Raw genomic sequence first — 18,538 nt, 5'->3', positions numbered from 1 at the left:
AGCAGACTATCTTGTAGAATGTTCTGAATGTTGGATAAGATACATGACTGAGATATAACAAATTACACTAATAAAAGGCATAACTTCAAACATACACTATAAATTTTCTGTGGTAGCAATTGCTACATAAATGCTGACCAAAACCTGATTTCAATAATTAACTTACTTTCAAAAGGCAAGCAGGAAAACAAAGTTAATCCAAAGAATTAAGTTTTTTTAATTGCCAAATTTGTATCTGAGTAGATATAATATCAATGTGGTAAGGAATATAAACTTTAGAATCTAGCTGCCTATTTTCAGATCTAAATGTTGTCACCTGTTAGGTAAAAGAACCCAGGAAATAGCCTTCATTTATTAAATCTGTTCAATGGGGGGTATAGCATCTCGGCAAACTGTGGAGATGATGATAATGCAGATAATGCATTGTATGTGATTATAATGCATACAATGGAGAATCAGTAATTCCCCCAAAAAGAAATTGAATGACTGGTAGTCAAGAACCTCTGCCCTTCCCTTAGCAAATTTACCAAAGCAAGATTAGTTGAATTTAAGATTTTGATCTTCAATCTTGAGTGTAGTCATACAAAGATGGAAAAGATTATTAGAGCCTGTTCATTTTAGGTAGGGCATGGATGAGACTGTCAAATAGTTTCAGTTGCTTAGACAACCATCTCAGGTTTGACACAAGTCTTTTTATTGACTCTGCAAGCTACCCAATCTTTTAAATTAATTTTTCTTTCAGGTTCTGTTGCTTAGAACCATATAACCCTAAGTAACATAATACCTGCAGTAGATAGGTGCATATATTAGACAAATGAGGAGAATTGTTTAAAGCTTTAAAATACTACCTCATATTTGCATAGCATTTTACAATATGCAAAGCACTTTGATTTCATTTGACTTCTGCAATAATCCACTCTCCATATAGAAGAGGTATGATGTATCATACCAAAACAAAGCATTAGAATCCAGACTAAAAACCAACTCATCAAAAGCCATGCTTTTCTCACTGTCATATCATTTGCCAACAATAAATTTCAAGTGCTTGTTTACCTAAATTCAACATTCAGGAATGTAAATAATTTAGCAGCACAAAATACTAGATAGGCACATTGTGCCTGAGAGATTTTATTGTTTAAAGAAAAGCTTTCATTTGATTAACAGTTAAGTAAGTCCCCAGATAATTAAGTGAGAGAATAATCCACCTATAATGGAAACAGTACAAATTAATGGTGTATCAGACTTGGATCCCATCAAACAGAATTGTAGTTACTGAAGAAACAGTGCCCTCCCTAAGGAGGTCCTGAAGGTGATCTGCAGCAGCCTGTGGAAGGAGGTGGAGAGGAAGTCTCCTAGCATGAACCCAAGGCTCCTAAACTTAGAAACTCCTCAGGAAACTGCATTCTGTGACTGTCATGCCACCCTACAGCTGAACTTCTCCCTGTCCTATCCCCTAAGGTTGCCTCTCCACGGATACACAAAGCTTCTGCAGATTGAGCAAGGATCTCCATTAGCAAGTCAAAGACAGCTTTTTAGCTCATTACTGCTTCCTCCCAAGGCCTGAATTCAGCCTCTGTCCTTACAGAGAGTCGGCCAGACCAGCAATTTCTCCTAAATTCCCCAGCAGGGACCAGGCCTGACAACCAAGTTTCCCCCTCAATGCGGTGGTAAACTGGAATGGGCAATGGAGTTCTTACCACAATTGCCAACCCACTGATTGGGCCCTGCTCCAAACTACATTCCCTCAAAGTCCCCAAACTCCCAATCTCTGTATGGCTGTCTTTCTCAATCATTGTCAAACCCTACTCAAGTAGAATTTATGTGGCCACTTCCTGGAACCCAGCTTTTACATTATCTCTCCTGTGCCTCCTGGAACTCTGACTGCAGAGTTTAAAAATGAGAGCTATTTAACTTAACACGAGTTCTTACACCTAACAGGTGGCAACATTCCTCTCTAATTTCTCTGAACACATCACAGAATTCCTTAACTTCATCCCTATTTTTTTTTTATTGCATTTTAGATGGGACCTAATCAAACTCCACAGCTTCTGCACGGCAAAAGAAACAGTCAGTAGAGTGAATCGGCAACCAACAGAATGGGAAAAAATTTTTGCAGTCTACCCATCTGACAAGGGGCTGATATCCAGAATTTACAAAGAACTAAAGCAGATCTACAAGAAAAAAACAAACAAGCCCATTCAAAAATGGGCGAAGGATATGAACAGATACATCCCTATTTTCTCTTGCACTCAGAATGTTGTAAAACCACGAAAGCTGGTGAAGTCAGGCACCCTCCTTTGTGGGTTACGTATGACATAGTTCCACCTACATTCATTCTTCCTTTGAGTAACTGGTGTATACTGTGTAAACAATATCAATAACTTTTAAGGAATCTTTCATTTCTGCAGTAGACTCAATTTTGAGGATATACACCAGAATGAAACAAAATTATGACTGATTACATTTCCTTAGAGTGCCAAAAAAGGTCTCTAAATTTTTTGTTTTATTAAAAGGCCTAGCACATTTCACTGACAGATTCTGCAATTTAAAGCAAGTTCGGTTTTTCTTCCAGTGTTTGAGTGACAACAGAAGTCCAAAAGCAAACCTGAGTCCATTTTTCTCAACGCAGCAGGACAACAGCTCCCCAGGAAAGAAATTATCATCATGAATCAACTGTAAAACACACAACCAATTTAGCCGACTGAAAGAGGCAGCATTCATGCTGAATGCAAGGGCACTCTGGACCCTTGAAATAGAGTTAGGCAAAGAAGCAGCGAGGTCAACCTCAGTTAGCATTTTAAAAGATTCATAGAAAAGAATGGACAAATGGGAGAATTCATTAAGGTCAATGTTTGAGGTTTCTTTGCATATCTGGGTGGATATAATTTTAGGTCCGAAGGAAAACTAATATACTGAACATAAGAAACAAATTCACCTAAAGCTTTAAAGACAAACACAATCCACTTGGTTTTTGTGATTCAGTATTTGGCTAGGAGCATTTTCAATCTTTCCTACACTTAAAAATTATCTTACTTACTTTATAACAAGAAAAAATTTAACCTAGTCCAAAGCTTATACTCATTTACATTAAGGTAATGTAATAACATAATTGTAGTTCATTTTTTGCATAGTAGTAAAGTAACATAGGACTGCAACCCCATGAAATACCTGGGAATCAAAGTTATCATTACCTGAAAATATTTTACAGATTGCAAATCATACTCATTTTTTTTTTGGCCTAAAAAACATTTCCTTCATGACTCAGGAAGCCATAACATTTTTCATATTGAATAAACCTTAAAAATAAGATCATAGCCAGTTCCTTCGTTTTATAAATGAAGAAATCAAAACAAAGAGGTTAAGTGAACTTAAAATGAAATTCAGCATCGAACATGTAGAGTCTGAAAGTAATACCACAGCACACCTACTGAATTTTCCTTCCCTTTTTCACTCTCCCAGAATCCAGGCTACGTACTTAATGGAAAAAGTTAACAGAGGAAAAGGATCATCATGATGCATAAATGCCAAACTACTAAAGCTTATAGTACATATAGTGTATACTGGCTCCATAACAAACTTCTTGGGTCAAGGTTAAGCCAATTAACCACCACCTTAAACATATTTTAAAATAATGATGAAAGTGAGCACTTTTCAGAATTGACTATAGTCCTCAAGTAACATGTAAGAAAATGACCATTTATGGTTCCATCCAATGCCAGTAATTCTTCACATGACCTGCAACATGAAACTATCTTAAGCTTGATTGTTGAACAAAGTGGATGTACCTCCCAGCCTTCAATGTGAGACTGCCATTCCTCTAAAACTTCTAACTTCTCCATCTGTCTCTTGGCCTCATTTATGTTGGAACAGACAGCTTTCATGGCTTGGAGAGCTTCCATCACTGCTGCGTAGTCACTGTGTTTCCGTGGAGTCCGCTTCAGCAACTCCTGTTTATACACAAAAAAACAAATTGCCCTTTGATCTTCAGCTTTCTGGTACAGCAGGTTCAGAATGACCAGGAAATGAAAACTGCAAAGATCGTGAGAGCCACTTCCATAAGTGACATCACAAATTCCTCTAAGATTAAGATCAAAAATAAAAGTTGGAATCAATGAGTAAGTGTAACCCAAATGCACATTTTGCAGTCACTTTAATTTTTCCTTAAACTTCATTTTGTTTTTAAAAATTAAATTAGGTTTCTCCTTTCAAATGGTCAAATATCTTACAAGGAGCAAAAATTTTTATTTTTGTTTTTTAAATAATTTGACTTTGGTTCTAACAGAAGCACATCTTTATATGTTAATTTCATTTTTTCCAGAGTCTTTAACAGAATAACAAATCTTTTTTTTTGAGACGGAGTTTTGCTCTTGTTACCCAGGCTGGAGTGCAGTGGCACCGTCTCGGCTCACCGCAACCTCCGCCTCCTGGGTTCAGGCAATTCTCCTGCCTCAACCTCCTGAGTAGCTGGGATTACAGGCACACGCCACCATGCCCAGCTAATTTTTTGTATTTTTAGTAGAGACGGGGTTCCACCATGTTGGCCAGGATGGTCTCTATCTCTTGACCTCATGATCCACCCGCTTCAGCCTCCCCAAGTGCTGGGATTACAGGCATGAGCCACCGCGCCCAACAGAATAACAAATCTTTAAGCATGTGATAATTTCAAAAATAATTTAAACATCTTATTTTCTAATATTTTTGAGAAACTATAAAAATATATCATAAGGTAAAATTTCAAAATAATATCTTATACTACAATAAGATAATTTATAAATTCTACAATACCCCATCATTAAAGGAGCAATTTCTGCTGTTTTCTCCAATTACTCAGGCTTATTCTCATGATGAATGAATTACCATATACCCCTCAATAGCTTCCTTTTTTTGTTTTTGGTATTTAGGGGATTTGGAGGGTCTTTTTATTTGTATATTTTCCCACTCATCAAAACTAGAATAATCTTTAATCTCTTAAACATATTAAAAGGTCTTGTTAGTTGTTGTTTAAAAGCACAAAATTAAACATCTTCACCCACTGTCTAGACAGTCGGAACCACATTGCTTTTTAATTAGTCATGTGTTTCTTTACTAAGGTTGCCATCATCACGTAACTAACACAATTACAGAAATCCTGAGGCAAGTCTTGAATTTTCTAAATTCTCAACAAACAGTGGGAAAATACGCAGTCATTATATTCTTTTGAGTTCTGTTATTGTTGAAAATGATGCCATAAACTTGGGCCCTGCATTCATTATGTCCACACCCTGTTCTCAGAGTTAACACTGGAGGAATACACATTATAACACTCCCAAGACAAGGTTTAAAATTTATGCTGGATCACAAATCCATAAACAAGATATGCAGGCTTCTCCAGAAACTCTAGAGTAGAAGTACCTGTAAATTATGTGGAGTGGTCAAGTCAGTCTGCAGGCCATAATTTGGGGTCCAATTATCTAAGGACTTGAATATGAACTTACATAATGTGAAATAGTGAGACAAGACCATCACTCACAATCTCTTGGCAGTTACTTGCTATCTACCCAATGTTGATTGACCAACTCAATAATTTAAAGCTCCACAAATAATACCAATGTATCTTTTCCTAATACTATAGCCTAATCCATGTAATATTTTTCTCTGAATAATATTAACCACTCTAAATCAAAGAGAATCCCAGCAGAATTTTTCAGCTGATGGTACAAAAGAGACAGCTGTCAATGCCAACATATCTACTACATGAGCTAATGGTTTTTTTTCATGTTTCTTAGTGAAGATAATCTACCAGAAAAGGGAAAGGAGGTCATCCATCCACTGCTTGAAGGAGCTCTGAACTGACCTTCTGGCTAAGAAAGCATGTGTCACGATGCTATCTTTTGAGAGGTCAGCTCAAATACCTGAGTTCATCCCGAATCAGAAATGAGTAATTTAGAATAACCACTTTGTCATGATGTAACCTTCTTAATCTCCTTATCTCTTCTTAGAAAAAACATATCACCTGGGATTCCAAAATCAGTGTCAGGAATAACTGCAGTTATGAGTACACATGCAAACTGAGTCAAGTCAGAGGTCTATAGAGATTCTCAGAAAGAAAAGAGACATATTTGCACCAATACTCCCTCTGCAGAGTTGGGGGCTCCTGTGTCAGCCTTTCTGTGGCTTTTTATGGCTTAACCAAGCAATGCTGGAATTTTATTTATTCAATAAGGAGCAAATATTTTCAAACAAAATTTACACACATTTCCAATAATAGAATTGACAAGAGTTGTATTAAACTATATTTTAATTCAAATTCAACATTTATTTCTTAAAAAACAAATCAATAAAAGCACTAGTTAATAAGTCTCTAGTACTTCTGAGTATATTTTGAAGTCTTGTGCCAAGTAGTAAATAATATATTAAAATAAATCAGAATCAAGTAGATATGAATAATAATGGCTAATACTTACAAAGCACATACTATGCTAAATGACATATAGCTAACCATTATCATTATATATTCCTATATATATGCATGTATATATGTATTCAGAATACACATGCACATACACATACATACAGACACACATTCCCATAGGTCTATGCTATAATTTCATCATCATCATCATCTTTATTTAATAAATGAAAAACCAAAACATTAAGAGGTTCAGTTACATGCCCAGTAGGCACAATACTTGGGATTTAAACTCAGAGCTCATGTGCTTAACCATTATCCCAGACTGCCTAACCTGATGTTATGGTTCCAAAAAATGTAGTTTCAAAGATTGCTATCTTGACCTACTCATAGGTCCCTTGCAGTAAGGGCAGTAGTTGGCACGATACAGTATATTTTTCATAATAAAAATTGTAGCTACTCTAATGAGGCAACACACCTACAACCATTAGTAGGATGTTTTACATCTTAGAGAGGCAATGTTTTCTTAGCAATGTCATTCCACATTCTATCATGTATTGTCTCATGTGACCCATACTATTCCCTTGTAATAATAATTTTAAAATCCTGGTTCTGCAATTTTGCAATTTTGACCTTAATTTCATTAGCATCGCAAAGTCATCAAAGTTTGAGGAAATCAAAAATATACTAACAGTGAATTTATTTAAAATAAAAGATCCTACAAAATGCTGTATAAGCTAGTCATAATGAACTTAATGGGATCTATCTTGAACCTAATGCATTTTCTCTAAATGAAACTCAAACAAATATGTTTTATACGGAGAGCCCTAAAAGCTCTTTCAGTGGCTTTTCCACTGAAAATCTGTTCCCTATACTATACATAAATGTGTGATAAAATGGCCTCTTTTTTTCAATACTTACAATCTGCCCTTCCTTTAGAATGTCAGGCTCTTTAAAAGAATTTTTTAAAAAGATCATCAGCAAAACATGGAGGTACAAGGAAATGGCAACAGTGAGGTAGCACATAAAATACCTTCAAAATGAGAGGGTACTTGCATATTCTTTGTATTGGTGTTACTAAATATCCTTCCAAGGGAACATCTGTGTTCTTCCGTCCTCCAAGCAGCATGCAGTTCTGGGGTGAAAATAATCATAATTAATTATGTTTTTAATATCTCAGGCTGTAAAACTTTCTTCTACCATAAAATGCTGAAAACTAGTGAAAGCATATGTCTATATATACTTCCTTTCTCTAAGAAGAGCATATTCAGTCACAAATATTCACAGAAAGACAAAGAGAAATGCTAGTTACAGAACTGTTTTCAATCTGTATCTTAAAAATTAATGCACTTATATTCTCCTGAATGTGAAGTCTGAGGGAAAAGAGGTGGAGAAAGAGATAGAGAGATGAATGAATGGATGGATGGATGGATGGATGGATAAGTGGATGGATAAACAGATGATTGGTACATAAATAGATAGATTAATTTTGCTTATAAAGAAAGGTATACTGTAGAAGAGGAAGTTTCAAGACAGTTGGGTTCTAACTCAGATTCTGCAACTGACTAGTGATATGAATTGGACTGATTTCAGAATTCTAGTTTTCCCCTCCATAAATAGAGCAGGTTTTAAGAAAGTGATCTCTGAGTCACTTTTTGCTATCACACTGCACCAAAGACATTGGGCAGCCAGTGTCAGAGAAGGAGGTCAGCCAGGATCTCCACAGAGGCAAGATGAATGAAGAAATTTCAAAATCAGGAATCAGAGTGGGGTAAAACTGAGGCAGCTTTCTTTGATGATAAATAGGTGGTCAAGAGAAAACTGACTCTGATAAATAAAGCCTCCACCTTAATAAGCAACATGCAATGAAACAGACTTGAAACATGCCCAAACCTTCTTTCTGCAGTTTCTATAATAGACAAACTATTTAATAAATATCTAACAGAGGGAGAAGAGAGTCCCTCAAATATCAAACTAAGATAGCAACTTTCATACTACAATTTTTAAGACACAGTTTCAGGTCCATTGACAGGAGAGGCTGAGTGTTGATCAGGAAAGGGTGCAAAAGAAGACAATGGTAGCAGAACAATTTTCTGCTGTCCTGAGCAACTGCAAATCAGCCTCAATTTGTGTGTCTAAGTCAGCAAAATCAGAGCTATGAATGTAACTCCACCCAGACACCTCAGAAGGCATAGCAGTAAATACATTGGTCTTACACAAGCATGCTCTTCGGAAGTTTCACTCCCTACTGCAATCAGGTTATCAAAATATTCTTTCAAACTCTGCATGGTATTTTCCCCCAGAGGAATCCTATGAAACACAACTATCTTCATCTCATTATATTTCCAGGGATGATTCCATTCCAGTATGTTAGCATCCCTATAAAGCAGGCATCCCTCACCTACCTCTGGACTGAAGTGCCCTAAAATCATTCAGGGCTGTCTAGCCCACTTTTATTGTCTTGTGTATTACTACTGTATAGATTTCAAACTCAATTCATAATACCAAAGATTGCTATCACATTAGGCTGGCTTATGAGAGCCAGCTCCTTATACATATACAAATAATATGTTTCCTGATCAGGCACAGTGGCTCATGCTTGTAGTCTCAGCACTTCGGGAGGCTGAGGTAAGAGGATCACTTGAGCTCAGGAGATTGTAAAAAAATAAAAAGTGCATCAGGAACCAAGAGGAAACATTAAGCTTACCAACATGTGTCTAATTGGAGTCACCAAAGAAGAAAACAAAAGGGTCAGATAAATATTTCTAAAATAATGGCTAAAATCTTTCCAGATTTGATGAAAAATTAATCTATAGATTCAAAAAGCTCAAGTATAAATAGAAACTGTATAATCATATCTACATCTAAACACATTTTTGAACTACTGAAAGACAAACACAAAGAGAAAATGTTGAAAGTAGCAAAAAAGAGAAAAATAACTCATCATATAAAGTATAACAACCATACAATTATTGCAGATGCCTTATCATCAGAAACAATGGAAGTCATAAGGTAGTAGAATGATATATTCAAAGCATTGACTGAGAAAAAAAAATCAATCAAAAAGTTATATGTCCAAATAAAATCAGTCTTCGAAAATGAATGCAAAACAAAGACCTTCGCAGATTTAAAAACAAACAAACAAAAAAAACAAAACAAAAAAAAAACGAGCAAAGTCATTGCTAGCAGAAATGACCTACAAGAAGTACTAAGGGAAGTATTTCAGACTGAAAAGCCTAATATCAGAGTCAAATACACAGGAAGAAATAAGAGCACCAGAGATAGTAAATAAATATGTAAATATAAAAGACTGCAGAAAAATATAGAAAGTAATAATTGTAACATGGTGTTATGATATGAAGTTTATAATATATATAATGTAAGATATATGGCAATAATAGCACAATAGAGGAGAGATGAAATGGAACATTTTCCATTTCCGTTCAAGAAATATTGTAGTCAAATTTCCCCTATATTTAACTGGAATTAAGTCAGTATTAACCTAATATGGATTTGATATGTTAAGATGCATATTGTAGTTCCTAGAGCAATCACCTAAAAAACTCCTAATAATATAGTTTAAAAATTGAGAGAAATCAAAATAGTACATGAAAAAAATGCTTGACTGACATAAAAGTAGGTGGAAAAACAAGAGTAGAGAAACAAACAAAAAAGACATGTAGAAAAAAATAATAAAACATCACATGTAAATACCACCATATTGATAATTACGTTAAAAGCAAATTAAATGAGGGTCCCAGAGACTGTCAGACTGGATAAAAAGCAGATCCAGTAATATGCTATCTGCCAGAGTCATTTCAAAGATCATGAATAGCTTGTAAGTAAAGTAATGGAAAAAGTTATAACATACAAACAGTAAGAGAGCTCTCCTAGCTATAATATTATTAGGAAAAATAGACTTTAACAGGAGAAATACCACAAGGACAAAGAAGACCATTTCATGATGATAAATAGAAATATGAATATAACAATTATGAATGCATGCATATCTAACATCAGAGACTGAAAATGCAGCAAACAAAAATTGACAGAATGAAAGGGTAAAATATATAAATTATACATGGAGATTCCAGTGTCTCATTCACAATAACTGGATCATTAAACAATATCAATAATATGGATAGTAATTCATAGAATTATCAGTGCATACAATTCATAGCATTGTCGATGTATGTGAACATTATTATTCACATCATATAACATGAACTAGAAATATAATGAAAGTTCCTCAACATAAGAAAGAGCGTCTACTAAAAAATTAATAGCTAACATCATACTTAACTGGGAAGGACTGAATATTTTCCCACTGAGATCAGAAACATGGCAGGGATGCCTGCTTTTACAAGTTTTATTCAACATTATACTGAAGGTTCTAGTCAGTGCAATAAGGCAAGAAAAAGAAAATCATTCACAATGAAAAGGAAGGAGTAAAATCATCCTTATTATTAGATAATTGATCCTATATGCAAAATATCCTAAACACGCTATAAAATAACTACTTAAACACATAAATTTAGATCAAAGGATCCAAGATCAATAAACAAAAGTCAATTAAATTTCTAATATACTAGCAATGAACAATTTAAAAATGATATTAAGATAATTTCAATCACAATAGCATCAAAAGGAGAAAACAAAGAAAAAAAAGTAAGTACAAGACCTGAATACAAATTTCCTGCATATGACAAGAAAAGGATGGTCTTAACAGAAAAATTGTAATAAATTGGACTTCATCAAAATCGAAAATTTCTGATTTTTAAAAGGTGATATTTTTAAAACAAACAGACAAACCACACTGGGAGGAAATATTTGTATATTATATACCTGATACAGGACTTACATCTGAAATAACAAACATTTATAGTTCAATATACAACAAACATCCCAATTTTAAAATGGGTAAAAGATTTGAATAAACATTTTATTAAAGGAGACATGAACATTTAGTAAGTACATGAAAGCATGCTTAATGTAATTAGTCACTGGCAAAATACAAATTTAAACCACCATGAGATAGTGCTACACACCCACTAGCATGGCTATAATCAGAAAAACTGAAAATACCAAGTGTTGACAAAGATATAGAGAAACTGAAATCCTCATGCATTACCAGTGAATATGGAACAGCCACAATGACAAATAGTTGGGCAGTTTCTTAATTAGTTAAACTTGAGCTTATCATTCATCACAGTCATCAACTCCACCTAGTGTCTACTCAAAAGAATAAAAACATAATGTCCACTCAAAGATTTGAACATAAATGCTCATAACAGCATTCTTTATAGGAGCCCAACTAGACCCAGGCCCAGTTTTCACTGACAGGCAAATAGATAAACAAAATACAGCATATCCATACAATGGAATGTGATTTCACAATTAAAATGAATGAGGACCAGGAATGGTGGCTCACACCGGTAATCCCAGCACCCTGGGAGGCTGGGGCAGGTGAATCACAAGGTCAGGAGATTGAGACCATCTTGGCTAACATGGTGAAACCTCAACTCTACTAAAAATACAAAACATTAGCTGGGCTTGGTGGCCTGTAGTATCAGCCACTCAGGAGGCTGAGGCAGGAGAATCACTTGAACTCAGGAGGAGGAGGTTGCAGTGAGCCAAGACCGTGCCACTGCACTCCAGCCTGGGCACTCCAGCCTAGGTGACAGAATGAGACTCAGTCTCAAAAGTAATAGTATGAAATAATAAAATAAAATGAATGAAACATGGATACATGCTATAGCAAGGAGGAACTTTGTAAACATTTTACTAAGTGAAAGAAGGTCAGCACTAAAGACTGTATTGTATGATTCCATTTATATAAAATCGCCAGAAAATGCAATCTATAGGAATAAAAAATCAGTGTGTTCCTGGTGCTAGAGGTGGGAACAGAGATAAGCTATAAAAAGACGTGGAGGTCTTTCTGAGGTGACAAAAATGACCTAAAACTGAATTTGGCATACGGCTGTGTAACTCCACACTCTGCTAAATATCACTGAATCGCAAAATCACAATCTGCTCCTCACTGGCGATTAGTTTGCCCATGTGACAGCCAAAATATGCATTTATTTGTGCTAAGCTAAAGAAATTAAACATATATTCTTGTTGTTTTTATGAAAACAAAATACGGAATGTATGCGGGAGAAAGGTTAAATTTTACACTTATTTTCTACTATATCCACGATTTGCTTCCTTCCTATTACTGCCCTACTTACAGCTCTCTCAGCAGACATAAGGATGCCCAAGGGAACTGGGGCTATAAAGCAGTGACGAACTCTGGCAGAAGTTCCTCTCTCACTAGGAACCTGTGGGGTCTCACAGATAACTCATAATCAACCACGAGAGGGCATTAGCAGTACTTCCCCAAACACGAGCTGATCCCAGCTCTCACTTTTATTTTTATCAAAAGACTCTTACTTCCTCGCCTGAGGAAGCTAACAGAGTTATCCCACAGTTGTTTATACATATTGATGCTATTTGCTGGTTCTCACTGGGCCTAGCAACACATATCAACATATAGTCACATAGAAATATACACTTACCAAAAGAAATGTCCGGATTGTTCTTATTTTGTTGAGTTCAAGAAGTAATTTTTGCGCCTTCTCATGGTTACTACAATATTCATCATAGATACGAAACTTGTCTTTCTGTGAATTCAAGTAATAAATGAGTTATTTTATTAATCATTCTGCAATTTTAACCTATGTGGTGTGCAAAATGAAACTTTTCTGTTCACTATGTTTTAAGAGCTATACTGTGTGTATGCATCTATATATAAATTTTATTTATTTTCCTTGACTCATAATTAATAGCCTAGAAAGGGATACATATATCGCATCTATTCCATCATGATGAATTCAATTGTAGACAAATGAACCAAAGGGTGGCAAAGCACAGAAAAGAGAGGGCTGAATTTTGCCATGAGGATTGAGTTATAGCTTAAAAAGAGGAAGAAAGTACATGCATATTCTTGCTGTTATTTATTAAAACTGAATAAGGAAACTATGTAGGAGAAATGTCAAACGATTTGAGCAGGGTCCAGGGAGATGAATCCATGATTCCTAGTCAGGGAGAGGGAAGAAAGTCAAAGGGAAAGCAAGCTCCAGATTGTACAGAAATAGAGACACACAGGACCCTGCAGCTCATATACACCAGTCTAGACAGTTGTGCTTAAGAGAGACACTGACAACCTGAAGAATATCTAGCAACTAAGAGAATGACAGACCCTGAAAACACCACATCTGAGAGTTTGTTTCAGAGAGTGATATTTGTAGAAATAGAAAAGTCAGGAAATCACGACTACTTTCAAACAGCATTCTATTGTAAAGGACTGACAATTCTATATAGCTCCAAATATAAAACTAGGACCTTAAGGTGGATGTTGCAAGGGCAGCTATGGGCAGATTTGGGATCAACATAGAGATTTTCTAACAGTTAGAGCTGTCACTAAAGTAGAAACAAAATCAACAGCCTTCACAGATAAATAGAAGGTATTCTTTCAAAACAAGAGGATTTGTGGCATCATGATCTCTAAGCTACCTCTCATTTGTAATATTTTCTCAAAGTGCATTATCATCCAAAGAGCACCAATAAAAGAAAGGCACAAAAAATTTATCGATCAAATATTAGAACAAAAGGGTGCCCATTGAAATTTCAAAGGCATTCACTAAGAAACATTAAGTGCTGCTTTATATAACCAGCAGAAAATGTATTGAATCACTTATCTCCAGAAATGACATGAGCCAGAAAAAAAATAAACTTCAGAAATAGTTTAGCTAAATTCAGGGATGACAGATTCATAAAGTGTTACTAAGGAAATGGATGTCAGCGTGCTAGATTCCCAGGCACAGCCCTGGACTGAGATAGCAACTACTCCAGCTGGCAGAAGATTCTGATTCTTTTGATTCCTTCGTGAAATCAAGCAGGCTTTAGTGAGTGGACACAAACATCCGTGGCTTCCAGCTGTGCCCCAAAAAAACACAGCTTGATCTTCCTACACCCAGTGAGCCTCTCTTTTTAATATAATTATTTTCAGGAAATATTTTCTGATTATAAAAAGAACACAGAGCCAGCTCACTACATACAGACAAATTTTAAAACTATCGAAATGTTTCTAAAAGACTAGATGAAAAATTAAAAATACACAAAACTTGATTTCTATGACTACTCTTACACATTTTTAAACAAAACATTAATTGTCTAGCATTTTGATGAACACATGGATTCAAATTACTATTCTCAAAATTAGCATTAATGCAGTGGTATAAATAGCAACACTTTTTTTTTTTTTTTTTTTTGGTGTGAATGCCCTTTAGTTCTGAAAACAATTTTCGCTACACAGGTATCCTTTTATTTTGCAAATTAATTGCATAAATAATTTCAGGGCATCATATATAAAGAGACAAAAATGATCATACTGGCATAGGATGTGTAATTTGAAACAACTGAGTACTGGTTGGTTATTGTATCTGCACTGCTCAGTACAATCTTCTGAGAAACCATCCTTGGGGAAAATTCCTGCTACTGGGTTTATTCAACTCCAGGTTTGTCTCAAGTTGTTAACAAGGAAACATTCTGACTAATAAAAGGCTCATCGTGCCATTATAGGAGTGAGGATTTTCTGCCTCAAAAGAAAAATGCTCTATGTTTGAGCGAAACATAAAAATTCATTCATTATGAACAGCCTGAATATTCATTAGAATTCAAAGCTACAGAGGATGCGAAGAACTAACTTGTCGGGGAAAAGAAAAGGCTGTTTATTCTTGACTGAGTAAAATGGATGATGTGAGGCACTCTCCCCATTTCTGGCTCTAAGTGGGAGATTTCACTGGCCTTAAAAGACCCGAAACTTCTGGTGTCAGATTTTATTTCTAATACTCAATTCACACATACCACTATGCCAAGAGCTAAATCTTAAAATTGAGGGGAAAGGAACTTCTAAAGTGAACAGAAATGTGTCCTACAAAGTGAAGAAAGCAGATTCCCACTTCTTGTTGAGCATTAGGTTCAGGGTGTAAGCATTCTTCCACAACTTTTAAGAATTCTTTATGTACTGCAAGGATGTCTTCAATGTTTGAGAACAACATCTGTAAATAAACACATGTGTAAGTAAGCTCAGTTGTGAAGCATTTTTTTTAAGTCTTATGATGGCACAGTATTCTCTCTCTAACCTGAAAATCTCACATCCATGCCTTCCTCCCACCTTGCTGCAGAGCCTTGATTTTGTCTGGACTTCCCCTCCACACCACCGATACAACTTTGGGAACCAAAAGCCCCTGGCTGGCTCTCAGGGCAAGGCCTTGGCGGCCCATTCCAAGCCAGGTATCCCACTGCCTTCTCAAGGCTGAGCTACATGGAAACCAGCAGAATTGCTGGCAGGCTTTTCTGGGAAGGGTTATCTTTGCTCCTAAGAAGGGCACACCAGAATGAACACTCCTCTTTTCCCTCTGGAAGATGCCACATGTAGAAGTAAAAGCTGGGATAGCTTACAGAGTCATTCTGCAGCCACAGGAAGAGTCAGCTTGAGCACAAAGCTGATAACCTGCTGGCTGTGATTCGCTGGAGAGGATCTAGCAACCTTACTGGCCTCTCTGGGTCACAGGTGCTAAACCTTCTCTTCTGTCTGGAGTCCTTGATATGTGAGCCAAAGTGTCTTCGATTCAATTTGAATAAGAGGTTTCTCCAGCTTACAACCAAAAACAAGCTAACTAAAATATTCTCCTGGGAGGAAAATTTGAAATTTAGGTATTTTACTCATGGGGAAATAGAATCAGAAGAACCTTTAAAAATCCTTAGAAGGTTTTCTATTTCCAGCAAAATAAAACACTAAGTTAGCATCATAAATATCAAGACTACTACTTATAATTTAAATGAATAATCATTATAGTATAATTAATTTTCATTTACCATCTTTTTCTTTTTCAAAACTCTTCACTATTTTCCTTCCTTGCAGTTTTAAAGAAATGATTATACGTCTGTTTCTCAATTAAGGATGTTATGTGAAGTGAACCACTGAAATCTTGCATTATTTAGTGATCACAGACACTGGAAGTCCCATTTGCCCACACCCTGCCTTCCTGAGCCACTTCTAATAATCCTCTTATGTAGCTCAGCTCCCTCCTTCTTAAAGACACTGAGGTTCTTAGCCCCCAATTTATTTTTCTTCCTCTGTTCAAATGTTCCCAAGGCCTTGGTAAAAATAAACACATAAATAAAAATAAGTATCTCTGACCTCTCTGCCATTCTTGTAATCTCCTATCTCTTTACCTAAACCCTAGTTCTCCTTTTTAAAATTATTACCAATACAACTGACGGGCACAGTAATTTATACTGAACTACTGATCAACTGAAGGACTGTAAAGTACCATGACACCGGCAAACTTTATCTATAGGAAACTTGTGCTCAGGTTGAGGGCCAATTGTACCTCCTTACCTTCACTGTTTCTTCTGTCACATTTTTGTCAACTTTTGATGCTGCACACTGGTTCATTCGGTGTAAGAACGCCTGCATAAAATAAGAAGATGTTACAAAAGTAACATTAGGTTAATAAAATGACTAGGTGGGGAGCAGAATTAAACTAACTTTTTTACAAGAAACCAAAGTGTAAAAATTCAATTGCTGATATAATAGTTTTGCTGTAACACAGAAACCCTTGTGCATTGCTGCTCCTATCTGGGAATTATACTTCCTTTACAATGTTGGGGCAGGGCCTGAAATCATCAAGTATTTGTAAATTAATCAACCAGGATCTCAAAGTCGTGAATTAAGCATTTAGTCACCCGTTTCCTAACATTCTGAGACTTGCAAAGCGCAAGAAGACAAAAATTTAATGGAAAATTGCATTTCTAATAAAACAACAAAAGGGCCAGAAATTCTGAAGTGATTCTCTTAGAAATTAGAGATAAGAGATCCAAGATGGCTGATCACTAGCAGCTCGAGATTGTAGCTCCCAGTGAAAGCGCAGAGAACGAGAGGACGCCACACCTTCATATGAATTCTTGTTGCTCACGCACCAGGAGATTCCCAGTGAAGGAGCCCCACGGGTCACCAGCGCAACTCTTGTGACCGGCGAGGAGGTTTTGCCGGCGCCTCGGAGCGTCAGTTCTTGGTGCAGAGTCAGAAAAGCACCATCAATCTTAATGCCACTAATTTAGTCAGTGCAGTGGGTGGCTCAGATTTTGGCACTGGAATCGATAAGTTGGACGTCCAATCAGAAACCCAACTACAAAGACGGTAATTATAAAGACCACAGATGGATAAATCTACAACGAAGGGAAGAAAACAGCCAAAAAAGGCTGAGAATACCCAAGATCAGAACGCCTCTTCCTCAGCAGGGGATCACAGTTCCTCATCAGCAACGGAACAAGGCTTGATGGAGAACGAGTGTGTTCCAATTACAGAAGCAGGCTTCAAAATGTGGATAATGAGAAACTTCTGTGAATTAAAAGAATTTGTTCTAACCCAATCCAAAGAAACTAAGAACTTTGAAAAAAGGTTTGACGAAATGTTAACAAGAATACACAATTTAGAGAGGAATATAAGTGAATTGATGGAGCTGAAAAACACAATGTGAGAACTACGTGAAGTATGCACAAGTTTTAACAGCCAAATTGATCAAGCAGAAGAAAGGATATCAGAGGTCGAAGACCAACTCATTGAAATAAGAAGACAAGATTAGAGAAAAAAGGATAAAAAGGAAAGAGCAAAGTCTCCAAGAAATATGGGACTATGAGAAAAGACCTAATCTACGCTTGATAGGTGTACCTGAATGTGACGAAGAGAATGAATCCGAGCTGGAAAATACGCTTCAGGATATTATTCAGGAAAATTTTCCCAACCTAGTAAGGCAGGATAATATTCAACTCCAGGTAATACAGAGAACACCACAAAGATATTCCTCAAGAAGAGCAACTCCAAGGCACATAATCGTCAGATTCACCAGGGTTGAAATGAAGGAGAAAATACTAAGGGCAGCCAGAGAGAAAGGTCAGGTTACCCATAAAGGGAAGCCTATCAGACTTATAGCAGATCTCTCAGCAGAAACCCTACAAGCCATAAGAGAGTGGGGACCAATATTCAACATCCTTAAAGAAAAGAACTTTCAACCAAGAATTTCACATCCAGCCAAACTAAGC

At 36.2% G+C, this 18,538-nt stretch overlaps 1 protein-coding gene across 2 annotated transcripts in view; it reads right to left on the bottom strand.

Moving 5' to 3' along the window:
• Window positions 1-18,538, bottom strand: part of PREX2 (phosphatidylinositol-3,4,5-trisphosphate dependent Rac exchange factor 2) — a 306,754-nt gene that overhangs the window by 220,966 nt on the left and 67,250 nt on the right. For both annotated transcript variants that reach the window (XM_074386741.1, XM_003942900.3), the window contains exons 2-6: window positions 16,836-16,907; window positions 15,367-15,489; window positions 12,946-13,050; window positions 7,422-7,523; window positions 3,786-3,947 (exon numbers count right to left, since the gene is read on the bottom strand). In XM_074386741.1, coding sequence (XP_074242842.1) covers window positions 3,786-3,947; window positions 7,422-7,523; window positions 12,946-13,050; window positions 15,367-15,489; window positions 16,836-16,907 — 564 coding nt within the window. The remainder of the gene's footprint in view (window positions 1-3,785; window positions 3,948-7,421; window positions 7,524-12,945; window positions 13,051-15,366; window positions 15,490-16,835; window positions 16,908-18,538) is intronic.

The sequence above is a fragment of the Saimiri boliviensis genome, chromosome 15 (assembly GCF_048565385.1).
Source record: "Saimiri boliviensis isolate mSaiBol1 chromosome 15, mSaiBol1.pri, whole genome shotgun sequence".
NCBI lineage: Eukaryota > Metazoa > Chordata > Mammalia > Primates > Cebidae > Saimiri > Saimiri boliviensis.
This window is presented reverse-complemented; position numbering and strand designations above follow the sequence as displayed.